The sequence below is a fragment of the Taeniopygia guttata genome, chromosome 8, assembly GCF_048771995.1.
Source record: "Taeniopygia guttata chromosome 8, bTaeGut7.mat, whole genome shotgun sequence".
NCBI lineage: Eukaryota > Metazoa > Chordata > Aves > Passeriformes > Estrildidae > Taeniopygia > Taeniopygia guttata.
Genome location: NC_133033.1, coordinates 27,995,051 through 28,011,174, shown reverse-complemented (window position 1 = coordinate 28,011,174; position 16,124 = coordinate 27,995,051). Strand labels below are relative to the sequence as shown.

Below are 16,124 nucleotides of genomic sequence, written 5' to 3'. Positions count from 1 at the left end.
GCGCCGGGCCGCGGGGCGCGGAGGGCGCCGGGCCGCGGGGCGCGGAGGGCGCCGGGCCGCGGGGCGCGGAGGGCGCCGCTCGCTCCCCGCCCCGCCCCGCCGGGGGCGGTGCCGCCGCCGTGCCGCCCCGTTTCCGCTGTCATGGCGGCCGGAGCGCGGCGCAGGCAGGGGCCGGGGCCGGGGCGGCGGCGGGGCGGCGGCGGGACGGCGATGTGAGACGGGCCGGCGGTATGTCGGGGTGCGCGTGGGGCGCGGCGCCGCCGCTGCTGGAGGCGCTGGGCCGGCTGTGGGAGGTGCAGGCGCCGCTGGGCAGCGGCTCCTCGGCCTCGGTGTACCGGGTGCGCTGCTGCGGGGACCCCCGGGCTCCCCCCGGCGCCGTCAAGGAGTTCGTGCCGCCCCCGGGGCCGCGGCCCGGGCCCGCTCGCCGCCCCGGCGCCCGCCCGCCCGCCGCCGACTGCGCGGAGTACGGGTTCCGCAAGGAGCGCGCCGCGCTCGAGCAGCTCCGCGGGCACCGCAACATCGGTAAGGGCACCCCGGCGCCGCGGCCTCGGCACCCCTGCCCCCAGCCCCAAACACCTCTGCTCGGGCACCTCTGTTCCTGGAGCACCCCCCAGGGCAGTCTCCCCCAGTCAAACTGGTGTCTCCAGACCGCCCTCTCAGCTAGGGAAGGGAACTCCCAAATGCTTTGGGAATATAGGCAGCCTCGCTCCCAAACGCATCCCCGGGCCAATGTGCCTCTCGGATTGGCACCCCTGGATGGGCAGATTTGAGGGCCCCTAGCCTGGACGCCCCGAAGCAGCTTCCCTGCAGTGGGTGCTCCTGGGTACCCCACCCCTTCCCTGGGTGGGGGCTCTGCAGATGACATCCTCAGGGTGGGCAGGAGGGATAGGCAGAGCGGGTCCCTGCAGGCAGGGCACCCCGGAGTCCTCCTTTGGGCAGGGTGCCACAGCTCCAGCAAGGACTGGATTCACTGCGGGACAGCCGTGGGACAGTGTGTTCCTACAGCTCCAGGGCTGCCTTCATGGGTAGGAATGAGCCAGGGAAGAGGGGAAGCCTGTGTGTCAGAGGCAATTCCTGGAAGTGCCAAAGTTCACCCACCACTGATACTTTTTGTCAGCTGCGAAATGCTTTGTGAAATGCTTTTTGATGCTGTAGTGTGCCTGGGCACCCAGACAGCACAGGTGTTTCCACTCTGCAAAGTTTGTCTGTCACGGGATGAGATTGACATGTCTCTCAAGAGTGGCACCGTGTCCAGTTTGTCCGCTGGGATGTGCTTATCCATGTCCCAGAGACTGTCCTTCTGAGCAGGAGTGCTCAGCCCTGTCACTTTAGCAGAGCCTGGGGAGTGTTGTGAGACCAGCCTGTCCTCTGAAGCTTGTAGGGGTGACGTGGCTGCTTTTCCCTTGCTTCTTCCTTCCTGCCTGGTTCTCCATCTCTGAACATCACCCGTGACAAAACATCTGAGCTGCCTGCCACAGCTTTTGTGGTGTGGAGCAGTGGAAGGTTCTGGCTGCATGCTCGTTACCGATGCCCCTCCCTGTGTCTCGTTGTAGTGACACTTTATGGCGTGTTCACCAACCACTACTCTGCCAATGGCCCGTCTCGCTGTCTGCTGCTGGAGCTGCTGGACATCAGCGTGTCCGAGCTGCTGCTGCACTCCAGCAACCAGGGCTGCTCCATGTGGATGATCCAGCACTGCGCCAGAGATGTCCTGGAAGCCCTGGCTTTCCTGCACCACAAAGGCTATGTGCATGCAGACCTCAAGCCACGCAACATCCTGTGGAGTGCAGAAGAGGAATGCTTTAAGCTCATTGACTTTGGACTTAGCTTCAAAGAGGGGAATCAGGTTTGGAATGTGCTACTCTTGAGGCAAGATGGCTCTGTGTTGAGTTGTGTGGTTCTGTGATGTTTTCCAAGTGACCTGATCAGAGTAGGAGCTGAGCTGGTGCTGAGGGTTAACTGGAAAGGCTGAAATGATGTCTGCCCTAGACACTGAAACTGTGTTCCCATTCTGCTTGCATGCCTCTGTTTTCTGTTGATGTCTTAGCCTTTGTGCTACAAATTGCAATGTTAATGATGCACTAAGAAAATGGTGTCTCAGCTTCCTGGAAAGTATGCTAGTTTTTATGTGGTCAAATGAGTGGGAGCACCCAGAAATGTAGAATTCCCTTTTATCATCCTTTATCATGTGTTGTAGTAATCCAGGCTTTTTCATCAACCTCCCTAGCCAAGTGTGTTATCTCTGGCAGTGTCCTTGTGCTTGCCTTTACTTTCACCCTATCTTCAGCAGCCTCCCTTCCTCAGGAAGTCTGGATGTTTCTTTCCCACACGTATCAAAAGTCCGTGGTCTGGTCCTGGGTGGGCAGTGTCTGTTCTTTACTGACACAGACAATCTCCGCCTGTTCTACTCTTTGTCCCATTTGCTGGTCCGCTCAGTCTTCTTGCTGTCACTTTTGTTTTGGTGATACTGAGTTGTTTGTCCTTGCCCATTTTATTCTCGTCCATGGCTTCTGATGGAAGCAGAGAGCCTCAGGAGGTTCTGCAGTTGGTATAAGAGATCTTCGTTTCACTCCTCCTTCTCTCAGTAGCAGCCTGTGAGGGGTCTCAGTACAGCTTTTCCATCAGGTAACCTTGTAGCACACTTGCCTTTAATCACTGGGTGATAGATGGTAATTTTTTCTGTGTCTTCCTACAGTGTCCTGGTTTGTCTCTATTCCATGCACTTTACCTGCTCAACAGCTTTAAATTTATATACTTTTTTACTGGTTTACCTGGTATTGACAGCACAGCCCACTGATGGTGAATAACAGAGGGTTGTGTGGGTGACCTATCTCTGAATTCTTTGGTAGAGGAGTTGTTTTTAATGTTTGGACTTCTTAACTCCCCCGTGTTGTCTTCAGTTCTCCCACATTCTTGGCTGAGTTTCTGGTGCTAATCTGTTGCTGTCTATCAGCAGACTACATGCTCCTGGTGTCCTCTGTCTAATGCAGGTATTTTTGTTTAATTCAGGTGTGTTTTGCTGCGTGCTGTGTTGAATTGCCTCATAATAGTTAATGGGGTGTTTTATTTGCTTCCATGGTTTCTTCCAATTTGCTTTCTTTGGGCTGAGTTTCCTTTGCCCTTTCTCAAAAACACACCTTCTGACCTTGCTTTGAATATGCACCAGGTACTAGTGTCCTGTCCTCACCCCTGCCTTGGGCCACAGCCTGCATGCATAATTTCCTTATCTGAGTCAAAGACCATGCTACTTTTATTTATGAAAGCCCTGCCAAGCTTATCCTTAGACAAAATTTCCCACCATTGCTGTTTAACAGGGAATGGTTGTACACAGAGCAAGATCTCAACTACTTACAGCTCTCAAAATGCTTTAGGTGGTAAGAGTGAAATTCCCTCTTGCTCTTTTTGCTGGTGCCATTGATCACAGTGTCTTCTCTATCTCTAAACGTTGTTTGGGAGCCTGCCAAGTTGCTGCTATTGCCATGCTGGAGGTTCTGCTCCCTCCTGATAGGAGGAGGGACAAGAATGAGCAGTTGTATCATTTTTAAGCTCATAAACCACTTTTGAGCTCTGTTGCTGGAAGATGTTTTCTGTAAACTTTATTTTCAGTCAGAGAACCACATAATCTTGGTCTGAATATATTCTCATGGTAAGAATTCCTAATCCTATGCCTTATCCAGGAGGAAGTAGGCTTGCATATTCTTCTGTCATTCCTTGTGTTGCATCAGTGTGTCTAAAATGCGCCCCCACGTGTTAAAAAGACCCAGCGTGCTTGGGTTTGTCTTTGGACACAGGAGACTTGGCTGGACAAAGGCACACCAAGTATTGCCTGAAAGCAGAGACTGGGCTGGAGCCTTCAGAGCAGCCCCTCCAGCCAGTACTTGTGTGATTCTATAATTCCCTGATTTCTTTGGAGCAGGCAGCGTGTGGGCATTTCCTCTCACTGTGCCAGCCGCGGCAGCTGGGCAGGTACTGATTGTGCAGTGGTTGAGGCCTCAAGGGGAGATGGAAGAGGTGCATGGGAAGTGCCTTTGATGATTTCCTTGTCTGAGCATTTTAGCTGCCTGCTTCCAGAGAACATCACTTGAACAATGGCAGCAGCTCCTGATGCTCGTGGCTCAGACAGGGCTGTCTGTGCTCTCAGGCAGCTGATGTGGGAGCGTATTGTGGGTGTTCAGCCCTTATTCCAAAATTTCTAGTATCATCTGCATGTAGGAGAGGTTAAAGGGCCCGTCCACAGGGACACCCAGCCCCTTCCACCCATCAGTGCTGTATTTCAGAGGTCAGATGTTAGTGCTGTTTTGCTGGGAGATGTTTTTCTTCCAGGCAGTCCTGGTTTTCCCTCAGCACAGCAGTATAGGCAACTGAACTGCCTGCCTTGCACAACTGGCTTTACAGTAGTATTTTGGGGACCCCTTTGAAGGATATCAGAACTGATTTAAGGATAGAGTGGAGAACCTGAGTGTGGAAAATCAACTTTCTGTGTGTTTGGTCTCCTGTAGGATGTGAAATATATTCAAACAGACGGGTATCGGGCTCCAGAGGCAGAACTGCAGAACTGCCTGGCGCAGGCAGGGCTCCAGAGTGAGACTGAGTGTACCTCTGCTGTGGATCTGTGGAGTCTGGGAATCGTTTTACTGGAAATGTTCTCAGGAATGAAACTGAAACATACAGTCCAATCTCAGGAATGGAAGGTGAGACAGTTCTTGCTTGCACCAAATGAATCCTTCTGCTTCTTGTTCATAATCTGGATTTGTGAGGTAGCACCTGGCAACTAGGTAGTGTTTCCAGGGTGTTCATCTAATCCTATTGTCTTGAGAAGACTTCTGAACCTTAAAGACCCACCTGCCCTATGGGACTGGCTTGTGTGAATGCTACTTGTGTTCAGGTTACTGAAACAGGAATATTCCAGGAGTCTCTGTTTGGAGCCTGTGTCTTGCCTAGGCAAGCTGTTCTGGCTGTAGTTGTGACCTAGGAAGAAGAACAAAATCAATGGCTGATGTCTGTCAGCTAGTTCAGCAGCACAATGGCAGAGGAATTATTTGCTGGGTATAGTTAATTGTTAGCTGTAATTTGGGGATCTTCTTTAAGTCTGTATCCTGAGAAAACAAGAGGAAGGCTCTGTATTTTGAGCCTGGAACCTGACTGTGCTCTGTTCTGTGTGAAATAACTTTTTGTGCTGTTCTTCCCAGAAAGAGTATCCTTTCAGCATCAGAATCTCCACAGTAACAGAAAAGTCACTTGCATGTGGAAATTTCCAGCTTTTGCTGGCAAATGGGAAAAAGTTGATTTGATGTGAGCCTTCTGGTTTAACATGTGAGGCTTGGGCATTGGGGATCTCTCACAAAACCCCAGAGTATCACAGCCCTCTTCATCCACTCTGGAAAATGATAGGATATTGCAAGCTTTGCACAGTCTGGTTTTTACCTCCCTAATCAGTGTTTCTTTTTCTTTCCAGACAAACAGTTCTGCCATCATTGATCGCATATTTGCCAGTGAGGGGGTGGTTAATTCAGCCATTCCAGCTTATCACCTCAGAGACCTTATCAAAAGGTACTGTAGCATATTTGATAACTGTTGCTTAAATATGTGTTCTGTAAAGTCAAGCCTTGCTCTTAGCAACTTAGAGCTTACAGCTAACACTTTTTTTTTTTTTTTAATTTTTTTAATCTTCTCCTTTGCTGGTAACAAGTGCAAGCATTAGCAGAGATGTTTCAGTTTCTCTGATTTTGGCACAATTTGGAGTAAGCACATAGAGAGTGTCAGTCATGATGTTGATCATTTGCTGTTTCAGTGCTTTGCACTTGCAGCCAAGAGATTGTATTTTGAGAAAACTGCAGACTTTGCTGTTTTTGGGGATTGTTATCATAAAAATGAGGGAAGAGGCAGAAAGTGCTGCTCTCCACTGCTGCCAAGATTCAAAGGCACTTTTGCAGCTCTTCTGAGGAGTCTGACAGAGGGATTGTTGTCACTGTCTTGTGATGTGCTCTGAGGCTACAGAGGGAAGAAGACACAACGTGGCACAAATAGCATTGGGAGCCCCTGGTAAAGCCAAGTTAGGGATATTCTCAGGCAAGCTCTGGGTTATTACCTGCTTTGAATCCCATTTGTGAAAAGATGTGGGAGCACCTTGGAGTGTGATCACTCTTACGAGACTGCATGTATGGCTGAGGTGTGGGATGAATAGCCTGAGGATGTGGAGCTGGAACAGCTGTGCTCCTTGTAGACTTGTGAGTAATTTTCATTACTTGGTCCTGAGAGACATCGAGAAGGAAAGCCTGCTCCCCAAAATGCTTTCAGGGGATCCTTCTGGTGTGCTTCAGCTCCAAATTGCAAGATGTGCTTCCCACTCTTCTCCCTGTAGCATAACCACCCCGAAGATAGGGTGTTCCTCTATGCTAGCTTCCAGCCTGAGTGGAATGTGTCTGTGCAGGAATGTCACATGCATGAACATAAAGGTATCTTCTCTTACAGCATGCTTCATTGTGACCAAGGAAAACGAGCCTCTGCTGAGAAGGCTTTATGCAGCCCATTCTTCAGCATTCCCTTTGGTAAGCTGTGGCTGTAGCCCCTGCTCAGGACTCTCACAGCACAGAGACTCTTTCAGCACATGTTCAAAGCAGCACAGAGGGCAATTAACTGTTGTTTCTTGGTCTGGCCTCGTCGCTGCTCCTCTGTGGCACTTGCCAGCTCTCCATGGTGCCACAGGAGGGAGGTCAGAGTAATGCCTGTGCTTTCAGTGCTGTCCTACTCCTCCAGCCCCACAGGCTGTCACTTTTTCCTAGCTGGACTCTGATTAAACTCTGCCCTCAAGAGTGTATTGGCAGCAGCATTCATCTGAGGGCACAGAAATGTTAGGATATTTACCTAACATTCTGACTGTTCAGGTGCTTTTGAGGAGTGCAGTGCTATTTATGGTGAATGGATGGGTTTTCTTACACCAACTGTTTCTCAGTTCAGAAATCACCAGGAATTTGAGCACCTTGGGCATGGGCTGATGGTGGCATCTGCTGCTGCCTCTGTACAGGTGCTTTGTGGTGGCAGCCTGTTTCTGCAGTGACTGGCCTGCAGTAACCTGTGTGGCAGATCATGGATGTCACTGTCACTTTAATCTAATGCTGTCCCTTTGATTTAGTAAAATAGTGGCATTTCCTCAAGACCTCCCCGTGTGCGTTGCAGGCAGTTAGCAAGGGTGGGCTGCTCAGGCTTGTGTCCCTCATTGTTTTCTTTTCCAAATACAACTGAGTAGCATTCTCCAGAGCTTGTCTGCTTTCAAGAGCACCAGTGAGGAGCTGTGCATTCAGGTTTTCTGAAGCATAAATTAATGCTTCAGGCTGAGCTAGCATTTCCCCTTGAATCTTAGCCCTGCTTTTTTTAAGCTCCTTGGTGCACCTTGCAGCCAAGATTATTAAGTATTGCTTCTTATAGATACTGATATTTCTGTATGTCAGGCAAAGGTAACAAACTCATTCCTGTTTTCTAACTTCACATGTGTCTTAGGAGCTGGGGCCGTTCTAATCAAAGCTGCCTTCCATGGCTGAACCTTGCAGCCAGTACTGCTTTAGAGCAGAGAGAATTGTATATTGGCAGTGCTTTCTGGGCTGGTTTTAAATACACAGACCTTTAACTGTACTGAGGAAGGTGCTTCTGTGGTTAGTGCTTGGAGTTTATATAACAGCTTCCATTTTACTTAGTTTTCTTTGCTGCTTCTTTTCTTTGACAGACTTGCACATATGCTTGTCTGCACAAAGAAGCATTTACTGCTGCTTTCCCAGCATGTCAGAAAATGACCTGTCATTGCCTTTCACTTGGACACGGCTTTTCTGTTTAGAGAAAAGACAGCTGAGAATAGCTTTCCTTGTCACATACAGCTAAGTCTTGGCTTTCCAGTTCATCAAGTTCTTTTCTGTGTTGTCAGTGTGGTTAGTGTCACCTGGCATTTGCAGAGGAGCTGGGCAGAAAGTACCTCCTAGGGCAGAGGGGGATTGCCAGAAATGTATTTGTCACTTGTGTACAAGAAGACCAAGTGTCTCAGTTCTAGGGATTGGTTTGTCTCCCTCTCTGGAAAAAGACATATGAAAAGAAAGACAGATTTACTTTAGTGTCTGTCTTTTCTCCCAGGCAGCAAGTGACAGGACTAGAAGAAGCAGCCTCAGGTTGCACCAGAGGAGATTTAGATTGGTTGTTAGCAAAAACTTCTTCAGCGAAAGGTTGTCAAACATTGGAACAGGCTGCCCAGAGAAGTGATGGAGTCACTATGCCCATTAAAACATGTGTAGATGTGGTACATCTGGGGACATTGTTTAGTGATGGGCTTGGCCATGCCAGGGTGGAGTTCATAATTTAAAAGGTCTTTTCCAGCCTAAACAATTTTATGATTCTGCAAATAAAAGGAGTAGCATATAAGACCAGGGTGACACTTAAATGTTCTTTCAGTCTTTAGTTAATCTGATCTGTCCTGGTTGCAAATAGTCCTATGGAAGAATAGTCCTAGAGGTGCACTAGGAGCTGGAACATGCCTGGGTATCTAAGGACAGCACCTTTCTTCAAAGGGCTGCCCTGAGAGCTGTCTGGGGATCATCTGTACTGATAAGGCCTCTCACACTCTGAGCTTTTCCTAAGGGCTCTTCCATGATAAGCAGGAGATTTACAGCATCTGTTCTTGCCTTTCATCTCTTCTTGCACTGTGAGATCAACATCTGACCGTGCCTGGCAGAGATGTCAGCTCCCTCACAGGCATTGTGTGCTTAGCTGGGAGAAGTATTTCCTAGAAAATAACAGCTCACTTTGCAGGCATGGTCAGAAGGCTCAGACTGGAGAAATGAAGCCATTTCCCCTTTCTCTCCCCTCTCAATGTAAAGTGGCAGAGCTGTGAAGTCCTGCTATTATGTTCAGCTGCTGTAGCTGCCAAAACAAATAAACACATCAACACTCTCCAAGTACTGCAAGTTGGGTGCCCAGATCTTAAATTCATTAATGGCCTGTCACTAGTGTACAGGAACATAAAATAAAGCTTTTAAGCTTTTTTTTTTTCCTGCAGAAGTGACACTGTCCCTATGGCTTTGGGTTTCTAGAGGGTTGATTATCCTCAGAATGTGACTCTGCTAGCTTGTCATTAGCCTTTTCTCCTTGGCTGTTGTCTTCTCCCACAGTGGCATCTGTGCTACCCTGCTCCAGGCCATCCTGGAGCTGCTTGTTTTCTAGAACCAAGTGCCCCATGTCCAGCACCCAAAGGGTTTTATTTCTGCTTCCATGAAGTCCTTCAAAGATCACTGCTCACACACCTTGTGGTCATGGCTGTTTCTACAGCATTGCCTTAAGTCGCTTAAGTATGGTGGTCTTCAAAACAGTGGACTGCAGTTGGATTTTGAGGGGAGGAGGGTTTATATGGTGTTCAGGAAAGAACTAAAAGATATTCTAAGGAGATCTGAGGCTTGTGCCTTAGTACAGCTGAAGAATTGGAATTAGGGAAGCTGGCCAGCCTGTTTTCACCTTGTCTGGGAGCAGTGACAGGAGAGGCAGTTGCAGAGTATTTCTTTGATCTTCTCACATCTCCATATACGTACGGGGTAGTTTGTTCAACTAGCATAGTTCTTGAGGTCACATCAGTTTTTGAGACTGGGCTAAATAGACACAATTCTAGCTTTAATTTGAAAAGCAATTTCAGATGCTAGCCTCAGAATAATTGCAGAGTGCACTGAACCCTTTGGAGAAGTCTCTCAGTACACAGGTAAAGATAAGATGGAAATGGAGAATTCAGACTATAAATGTAGTTAATAGTGGAGAGAAGCAAAACTGTACTGCAAAGAGCAGTAAGTGCTTGAGTATCACAATGTGTATTGAGTCAGCTTCCTGTTTGCTTGCTCCTTTGACTTTGTTTCTTTAATTCTGTGGGTGTCAAACAGCTCCCCATATTGAAGACTTGGTGATGCTCCCCACACCTGTGCTGAGGCTGCTAAATGTTCTAAGTGATGCTTCTCTGCAGTGTGAAGAAGAATATGAAGGTTGGTGCAATTCCCATATAGCAATATTGTCTTACAGACTTTGTTTTCAGTAGCTCTGGAGATGTGAGAGCAAGCAGGTGAGCAATTAATAGGCACAGAGCTGTTCAGCTGAGCTTTGGTTGCAAGGGGTCAACTGCACCAGCAGAGAATAGACTGAGATTGAGAGAGAAAGCAGAGCTTGTAGGGAATTCTTGAAGAATCCCAGATTAAAAAAAAAAAAAAAAAAGAAATTTTTTTCTTTCATTAGATGCCCACCAAATTCACAACGTGTTTGTGGCTCTGAGCTTCTGCTGGATATGTACAGGACTTGGAAGCTCAATAGCACAGATCCTTAAAAATTTGCTAATGAACTTACCCAGGATCTCAGCAGAGAACTAAAATTTCTCACTGGAGTTCCTAAAGCGTGGTGGATGGCAGGCATAGTGGTGGGATTTGCATTTCTGCGTGCTGTCAAATGAGAGTGCTCTGGGGACACAAGCTGAAAGGCCAAGTTCTGCTCACACAAAGAAAGGTTTGTGCCAGATCCTTCAGTTCCCCTCCTCCAAGTGCCATAGCAGGCACTCCTAAATCCCCAGTGTTTTAGCTACTGGAACCTGCTGCTGGATGTTCACTGCCTGCAGGTCTCTGTTACTGAGCCTCAGTTTAGACACTTCCATCTCATCACATGGTCTTTAATCAGTGGCAGCTGCTGCTGTGTCACCCCATGCTTGTTTATTTTAAATTGAGAGGAAAGGAATATTTGTTGTCCGGGTGTTCTTGATGTGTTTGCTTGTTTCTTGGCTCACCGTAGTTTGCAAAGTGAAAGACAACCAGCTCTTTCCCTTCCCAGATATCTTGGAAGACATAAGGGAGGAGTGTCAGAAATACGGACCGGTGGTTTCCTTGCTTATTCCAAAGGAGAATCCTGGTAAAGGCCAAGTAAGTGAGTGGGGGGAAGAAGCTGCGTGTTCCTACGTACACTGCATAGGCTGCAGGACGGCTGCTCAGTGCCTGGAAATCTCCTGGCTGGTGGCAGTGCTAAAAATAAATGGTTGTTTTGAGGGACAGCACAGGTTCCTTCCTGGTTAGATGCCCTATCAGCTTTAGCGTGAATGGAAGGAATGAGGAGGAGAAGCCAGTGGGTGAGAGAGAAATTGCTGAGGGTACAGACCACCAGCATAGTTTCTCCCACCTCACTAAATGGAGGAGCGGGAGATGAAATCCCAGTTTAGAGATTCAACTCTTAGCTCCAGTGCTCTCTGCTCAACCAAGGATGGAGGGGAAAAATTTGTTTAGGAATGGTTTCCCCCATTGCAGAGGTGGGAGGGGGCAAATGGCATGGTGCACTGGAAGTCCTACTTCTCTCTCTCTTTCAGGTCTTTGTTGAATATGCAAATGCTGGTGATTCCAAAGCTGCCCAAAAAATGCTGACTGGAAAGATTTTTGATGGCAAGTTTGTTGTGGCTACGTTTTACCCACTGAGTGCCTATAAGAGAGGATATCTGTACCAAAACTTGCTGTAGGCAGTAGCAACAATCAGGAGAGTTGTCTTGCTCCTCTTCCTCAAGTGTTTTACAATTGAATGTGCAAAAGAGCTTCCTAGCCCTGCTTCTGAGTAATCTGTGAAGGAGAGGTGCAAAGGACTTGAATGGGCTTTGAAACTTTACTGCTGCTTTGTGATGTGCTGAGGAGGGACCTTTCAGCGCGTGCTTGTGTGTGTGCTGTGCTTGCTCATTTACTGGGGGTGACTCTGCCCGGGGGGCATCTGGGGGGCAGGAGTGTGGCCAGGGGGAGCCCTGGAGGCCAAGCAGATCCTGGCAAGGGTTTCTCAGCGATCTGAAGTGAGACCCAAAGTCTTGGCCTTACTGCTGGGCTTGTCTCTGGGGAGAGGATTTCTTTGTTAAGCTTTCCTATAACCAAATCCTTCTCTCCAGTGTTGGAGGAGGAGGAAGGCTTGCCTGCTTTTTGTTGATACCTGTTGAAACAGAAACACCATCCTCTCTAAACAAAATCAGGAGGACTTTTGAGTCTTCTCCTCACATAGAGCAGAAAGAGGCAATGAAACTGGATCTGCTGAGCCTGTGGATTTACCCTGTCCTCATGACCTGAGCAGAGCCATGCAGCTGATGCTGGGCTGGGCAGTGACGTGTGGATGATGCTGCCTGTGGGGAGCTGAGCTTGCTTGTATGCCTGGGGTGGGCTGGGACTGATGGTGGAGACCTGGTCAGAGGAGTGCCAGCCTCAGTCCCAACACAACTTGTAAGCACTTTGTAGCCTGAATAGATGTGAAAACCCTGCCGCGTGGATTCATCTTTCTAGCACATACCCTGTGCTGGCACTGATGCTCCTAGCTCTGATGCCAAATTATCTGTGATATGTAAGCGTCTTTCGGTGATATTTTTAGAAAGGAGTGCTACAGAACACAGTATTCTTTGTGTCACAGCAGGACCCCTGCCTTAGGAGTCTTAAAAGAACAAATATTTGTCTGTTGTAGGTCCCACGCTTGCTTTTCTGTGTTGTGTGGTTTGGTTTTCCATTAACCCATTAAGACTTCTAGATTAGGAGCACTGACACTTTTGGTCCTTCAAAGGTTACAAAAAGGGCTTGAGGCAATCTGAGATCCTGTAGGGAAAGGGCTTAATCAGTCATTAGACTGGACTGGCTGGGAGAAGGTCTTTCACAGTGTCAGGGACAACAGCCACATGCCTTTGGGGAAGACACTGTGGTGAGCAGCATCACTTCCCCCCCAGAGCACCCTCTGCTCCTGTGGCTTCATTCAGCTGCTGCCATGGGACAGGCAGAGGCTGTTTCCCAGGGATTTCCAACCCATGCACCCGGCAGAGCCTCTCCCTCCAGGGTGGGCACTCTGCTCCTGATGGGCACAGTGTGAAAAGCCCTGTTTAGAGAGTCACCAGTGTATTCTGGCTTGTAGTCTTGGTACCAGTTTTAGTGAGGAGGAAAGCCCTCCTGAATTCTTTTCTTCAGACGAAATACTTGCGGACAGCTGCCTGAACCATCCCTTGAATAATACCTGAATTACCTTGCAGTTTTCTGTTTGCATCTTGCTGATGCTGGGCTTGATGGAATCCTACACTTAAAAAGTTCCTCTTGATTTTTTGCCCTGTGTGTGGTGTGTCGGGAGATCCAATATCTGTGGCATTTCATGAGTCTGAGTTGCTCTCTGTGCTGGTGTATAGTGCTGTCTACTGTGGCTCTTACCAAACTCCCTCAGAAAGGACCAATCTGAATTCTTCTGTTGCCTTTGAGATGGTGGGCTTGCCAGGGAAAAGAAAAAAAAATATAAAATCCCACAATGAGTTTTAAGGTGTGATTTGCTGATCAGATTTTTCTGGGAATGATGCTGTTTTGGTGTACATAACTGTTCAGCAGCCTTTGCATAGGTGGGGTGTGTGATTCATTGCTTTTAATTTAACTGTCCTTTGAGGGAAGCACCTTTTAGTGTCTGGGAGGAACGGAATGGTAACTGGGTGAGGGTTTTTCTTGTGTGGAGAGCGGTGTTTAAAGTATGGTTTGGTCTTGACTGACTTCCTCAGCTCTGCATTAACTGCTGTCCCTGCAAGTTGAGCCAGGGGTCCAGACATGCACGTGTTGAATGCCACCATGTCAGCAGCATTTAGCTGGCAGGAGCAGCCCAAAGCTCCTCCTCTGCTGAGTGCCAGCCCAGGTAGGGCCACAAGGAGCTCCCTGAGTGCAGAGTGTGAGGTCTGTCATCTACAGCAACACTGGGACGGGGAGATGCTGGAATGCAGGTACGCAACTTAAATGTGTTCAAAGTTCTCACATGCATTTGTCTAGGACTGTGAGCTGCTCTGTCATCTTTCAAGCATGACTTTTTCAGTCAGAATTCTTTCAACTAAAGATAGAGCTGTGCCAGAATCGATCTTCAGAGAGGAGCTGCAGCCTGTTCCTTCAGCATGGCAGCTCTTCTCCCAGAGTTGGGCTGGGGTTTTGTTCAGCTTCTTTAACAGGGGCTAAATAAACCCTCATGATGCAAGCTCCTGCTACCAGACATTTTTCTCCAGATGTTCATTGACCAGGCTTGAGCACTGAGCTGGGTAAAAAACCCCAAAGCTGCTTTTGTTTATATTCCTCCTGGCAAGAGTTGAAGATGTTGATCTCTGTCCTGTCACTGGATCCACCCTTTTGCAGGCTGTGGGGTACAGGGAGGTTTAGAAGCATTGTATTTTTACTCCTCACGCTCTGCCTTCAAAGACTTTTTCTATCAATATGAAGCTCACTCTGGTGTCCTGGTGACCTTTTGGTGTCTTGGCATAAGTTTTAGCCCTGCTAAAACCTTTGAGTTCCTTAACTCTAGATTGTATCTGAAGTGTGCATAGTGATTCAGTCCAGGGTGTGTTGTGGTGTGTCTGGGGTGGGCCTGGCTTTCCTCATCTCCAGATTACTGCTTGCTTGAGGTGCACAAGTGTTGAGGCTTTCCACTCAGATGCTCGCTGGGTTTCCTGGTCTGTGCCAATAACCCTCAGTGTAGCACCGACTTACACAGTCCTACTCTAGTTGTAGGGCAGCTATGTTCAAAACACTGGCCAAAGCACAAGTCAGTTCCAATCTTAGCTGTATTCCTAATTTTATTTTCACTGGTCTTCATCGTCGTAACAACATAGCCTGAGCACTATGTTGTAGCCAGGTTCCTTCCAGAGGGTTCAGTACACTTCCTGCTGCTGTGCCGGATCTGCAGCCATGTGCCTCCCTTCAGGTTAGATGTCAGTTATGGTATCCCATCACACACCATTGCTGAGCAGATGTGTGCTTGATACAGGTGATTAATAAACGATGCTTCAGTACGAGGGGGTTGTCCAGCGTGCCCTTCTTGTGGGACACCAAAATGTCATGTAGCTGAGCAAGTTCTCTGTCACCGAGCACCAGGGCCTCAGTTTTGGAAGACAGGACTGTGACCCAGCCATGGCAGCGTTGATATTTGTGCTTGGAGACTATGGCTGTCAGAACTCCTTCCAGTTTTGCTTGGAGGTGGGGAACTGTGGGATGGAGGGGGCTGTTAACATTATTATTAGGCTTTAACGAAGTAAGTTCATCTAAGGAGAGGAATTTCACCACAGCTGTTGGTTCAGCAGCAGGACATCTTCCCTTTCCTCCTGTGGTTGACAGGGGATACGCAAAGTATCACCTGCTAAGTACCATCGAGTTCCCCCTCCCTGCGAGGATTTCCACGGAGCCTGAATGTTCTATCTCGACTTGCTTCCCCACTCCACTCCATCCCCCTTAGCATGTGTCTGTATGGGAAATAATCTTGGAATTTGTTTCAATTCATGCCAGCTGCATTCCATCCCGGGAGCAGTAACTGTGATTTACCCTGTAATTTCCGTACTGTTAAAACTCCTGTTAAGACACTAATAAAGATCTTTACATTCCTCTAATTGTACTCCCAGTTAGTTGTCCATAGCGTCCCCGGGCAATCTCCCCAGCCCCATACAGCGGGGTGGCCTCTGCGTGGCCGGAGCCCACCGTGTCCCCTCCCGGTCACTCGGGGCTCGGCTTCCTGCGGCAGCACCGCGTACCCACGCCCCGCAGGGTCACGTCCCAGCCTGGCGCTGGCGTGAGGGTTCCCAGAACGATGATATCCACAGGCGAACCGCCTGGTGACGCAGCAGCTCCCCGGGAGAGCTGCGGATTGCTCAAGGCCCGGGGCCGTGCGGGGGCACGCGTGGGCCGAGGCGGCGGCGGCTGAGCGGTTCTTTGGCTGCAGCCCGCTCCGACACCGGCCCGTCCTGGCACCGAGCCCGGCAGAGCCGCAGGGCCCTTTGGGCTCAGGGTGTGGCTCCGGGGGGTGCTGGGCTCGGTGTCCCGAGGGTCCCTTCCAGTACAGCATATCCTGTCATTCTGGGATCCCACGCGGCCCCGATGACGGCACGAGCAGTGGTGCGTGTGTCACGGCTGCTGACGCCTCACGGCTCCGGGGCCTGGCCGGGCTGGCCCCCCTCCGCAGTGGTGCGTGTGTCACGGCTGCCGACGCCTCACGGCTCCGGGGCCTGGCCGGGCTGGGCCCCCTCCGCAGGGACCCGTCCGGCTCATTTTGGGGTGGATTTGGGGTGTTTCCTCCCCTCTGGCCGCCCCCGGCCCCGCGGGGCCGCGCGCTGACGTGGCGCG

General features: G+C 49.4%; 1 protein-coding gene across 1 annotated transcript; it reads left to right on the top strand.

Moving 5' to 3' along the window:
• Nucleotides 1-114: 114 nt before the first annotated feature.
• On the top strand, nucleotides 115-15,394 carry UHMK1 (U2AF homology motif kinase 1). Its single transcript, XM_030279779.4, has 8 exons — nucleotides 115-522; nucleotides 1,554-1,846; nucleotides 4,500-4,691; nucleotides 5,456-5,550; nucleotides 6,472-6,548; nucleotides 9,903-10,001; nucleotides 10,831-10,919; nucleotides 11,357-15,394. The coding sequence occupies exons 1-8, from the start codon at nucleotides 231-233 to the stop codon at nucleotides 11,501-11,503; spliced, it is 1,284 nt and encodes a 427-aa protein (XP_030135639.1). The 5' UTR covers nucleotides 115-230; the 3' UTR covers nucleotides 11,504-15,394.
• The last annotated feature ends 730 nt before the right edge of the window (nucleotides 15,395-16,124 follow it).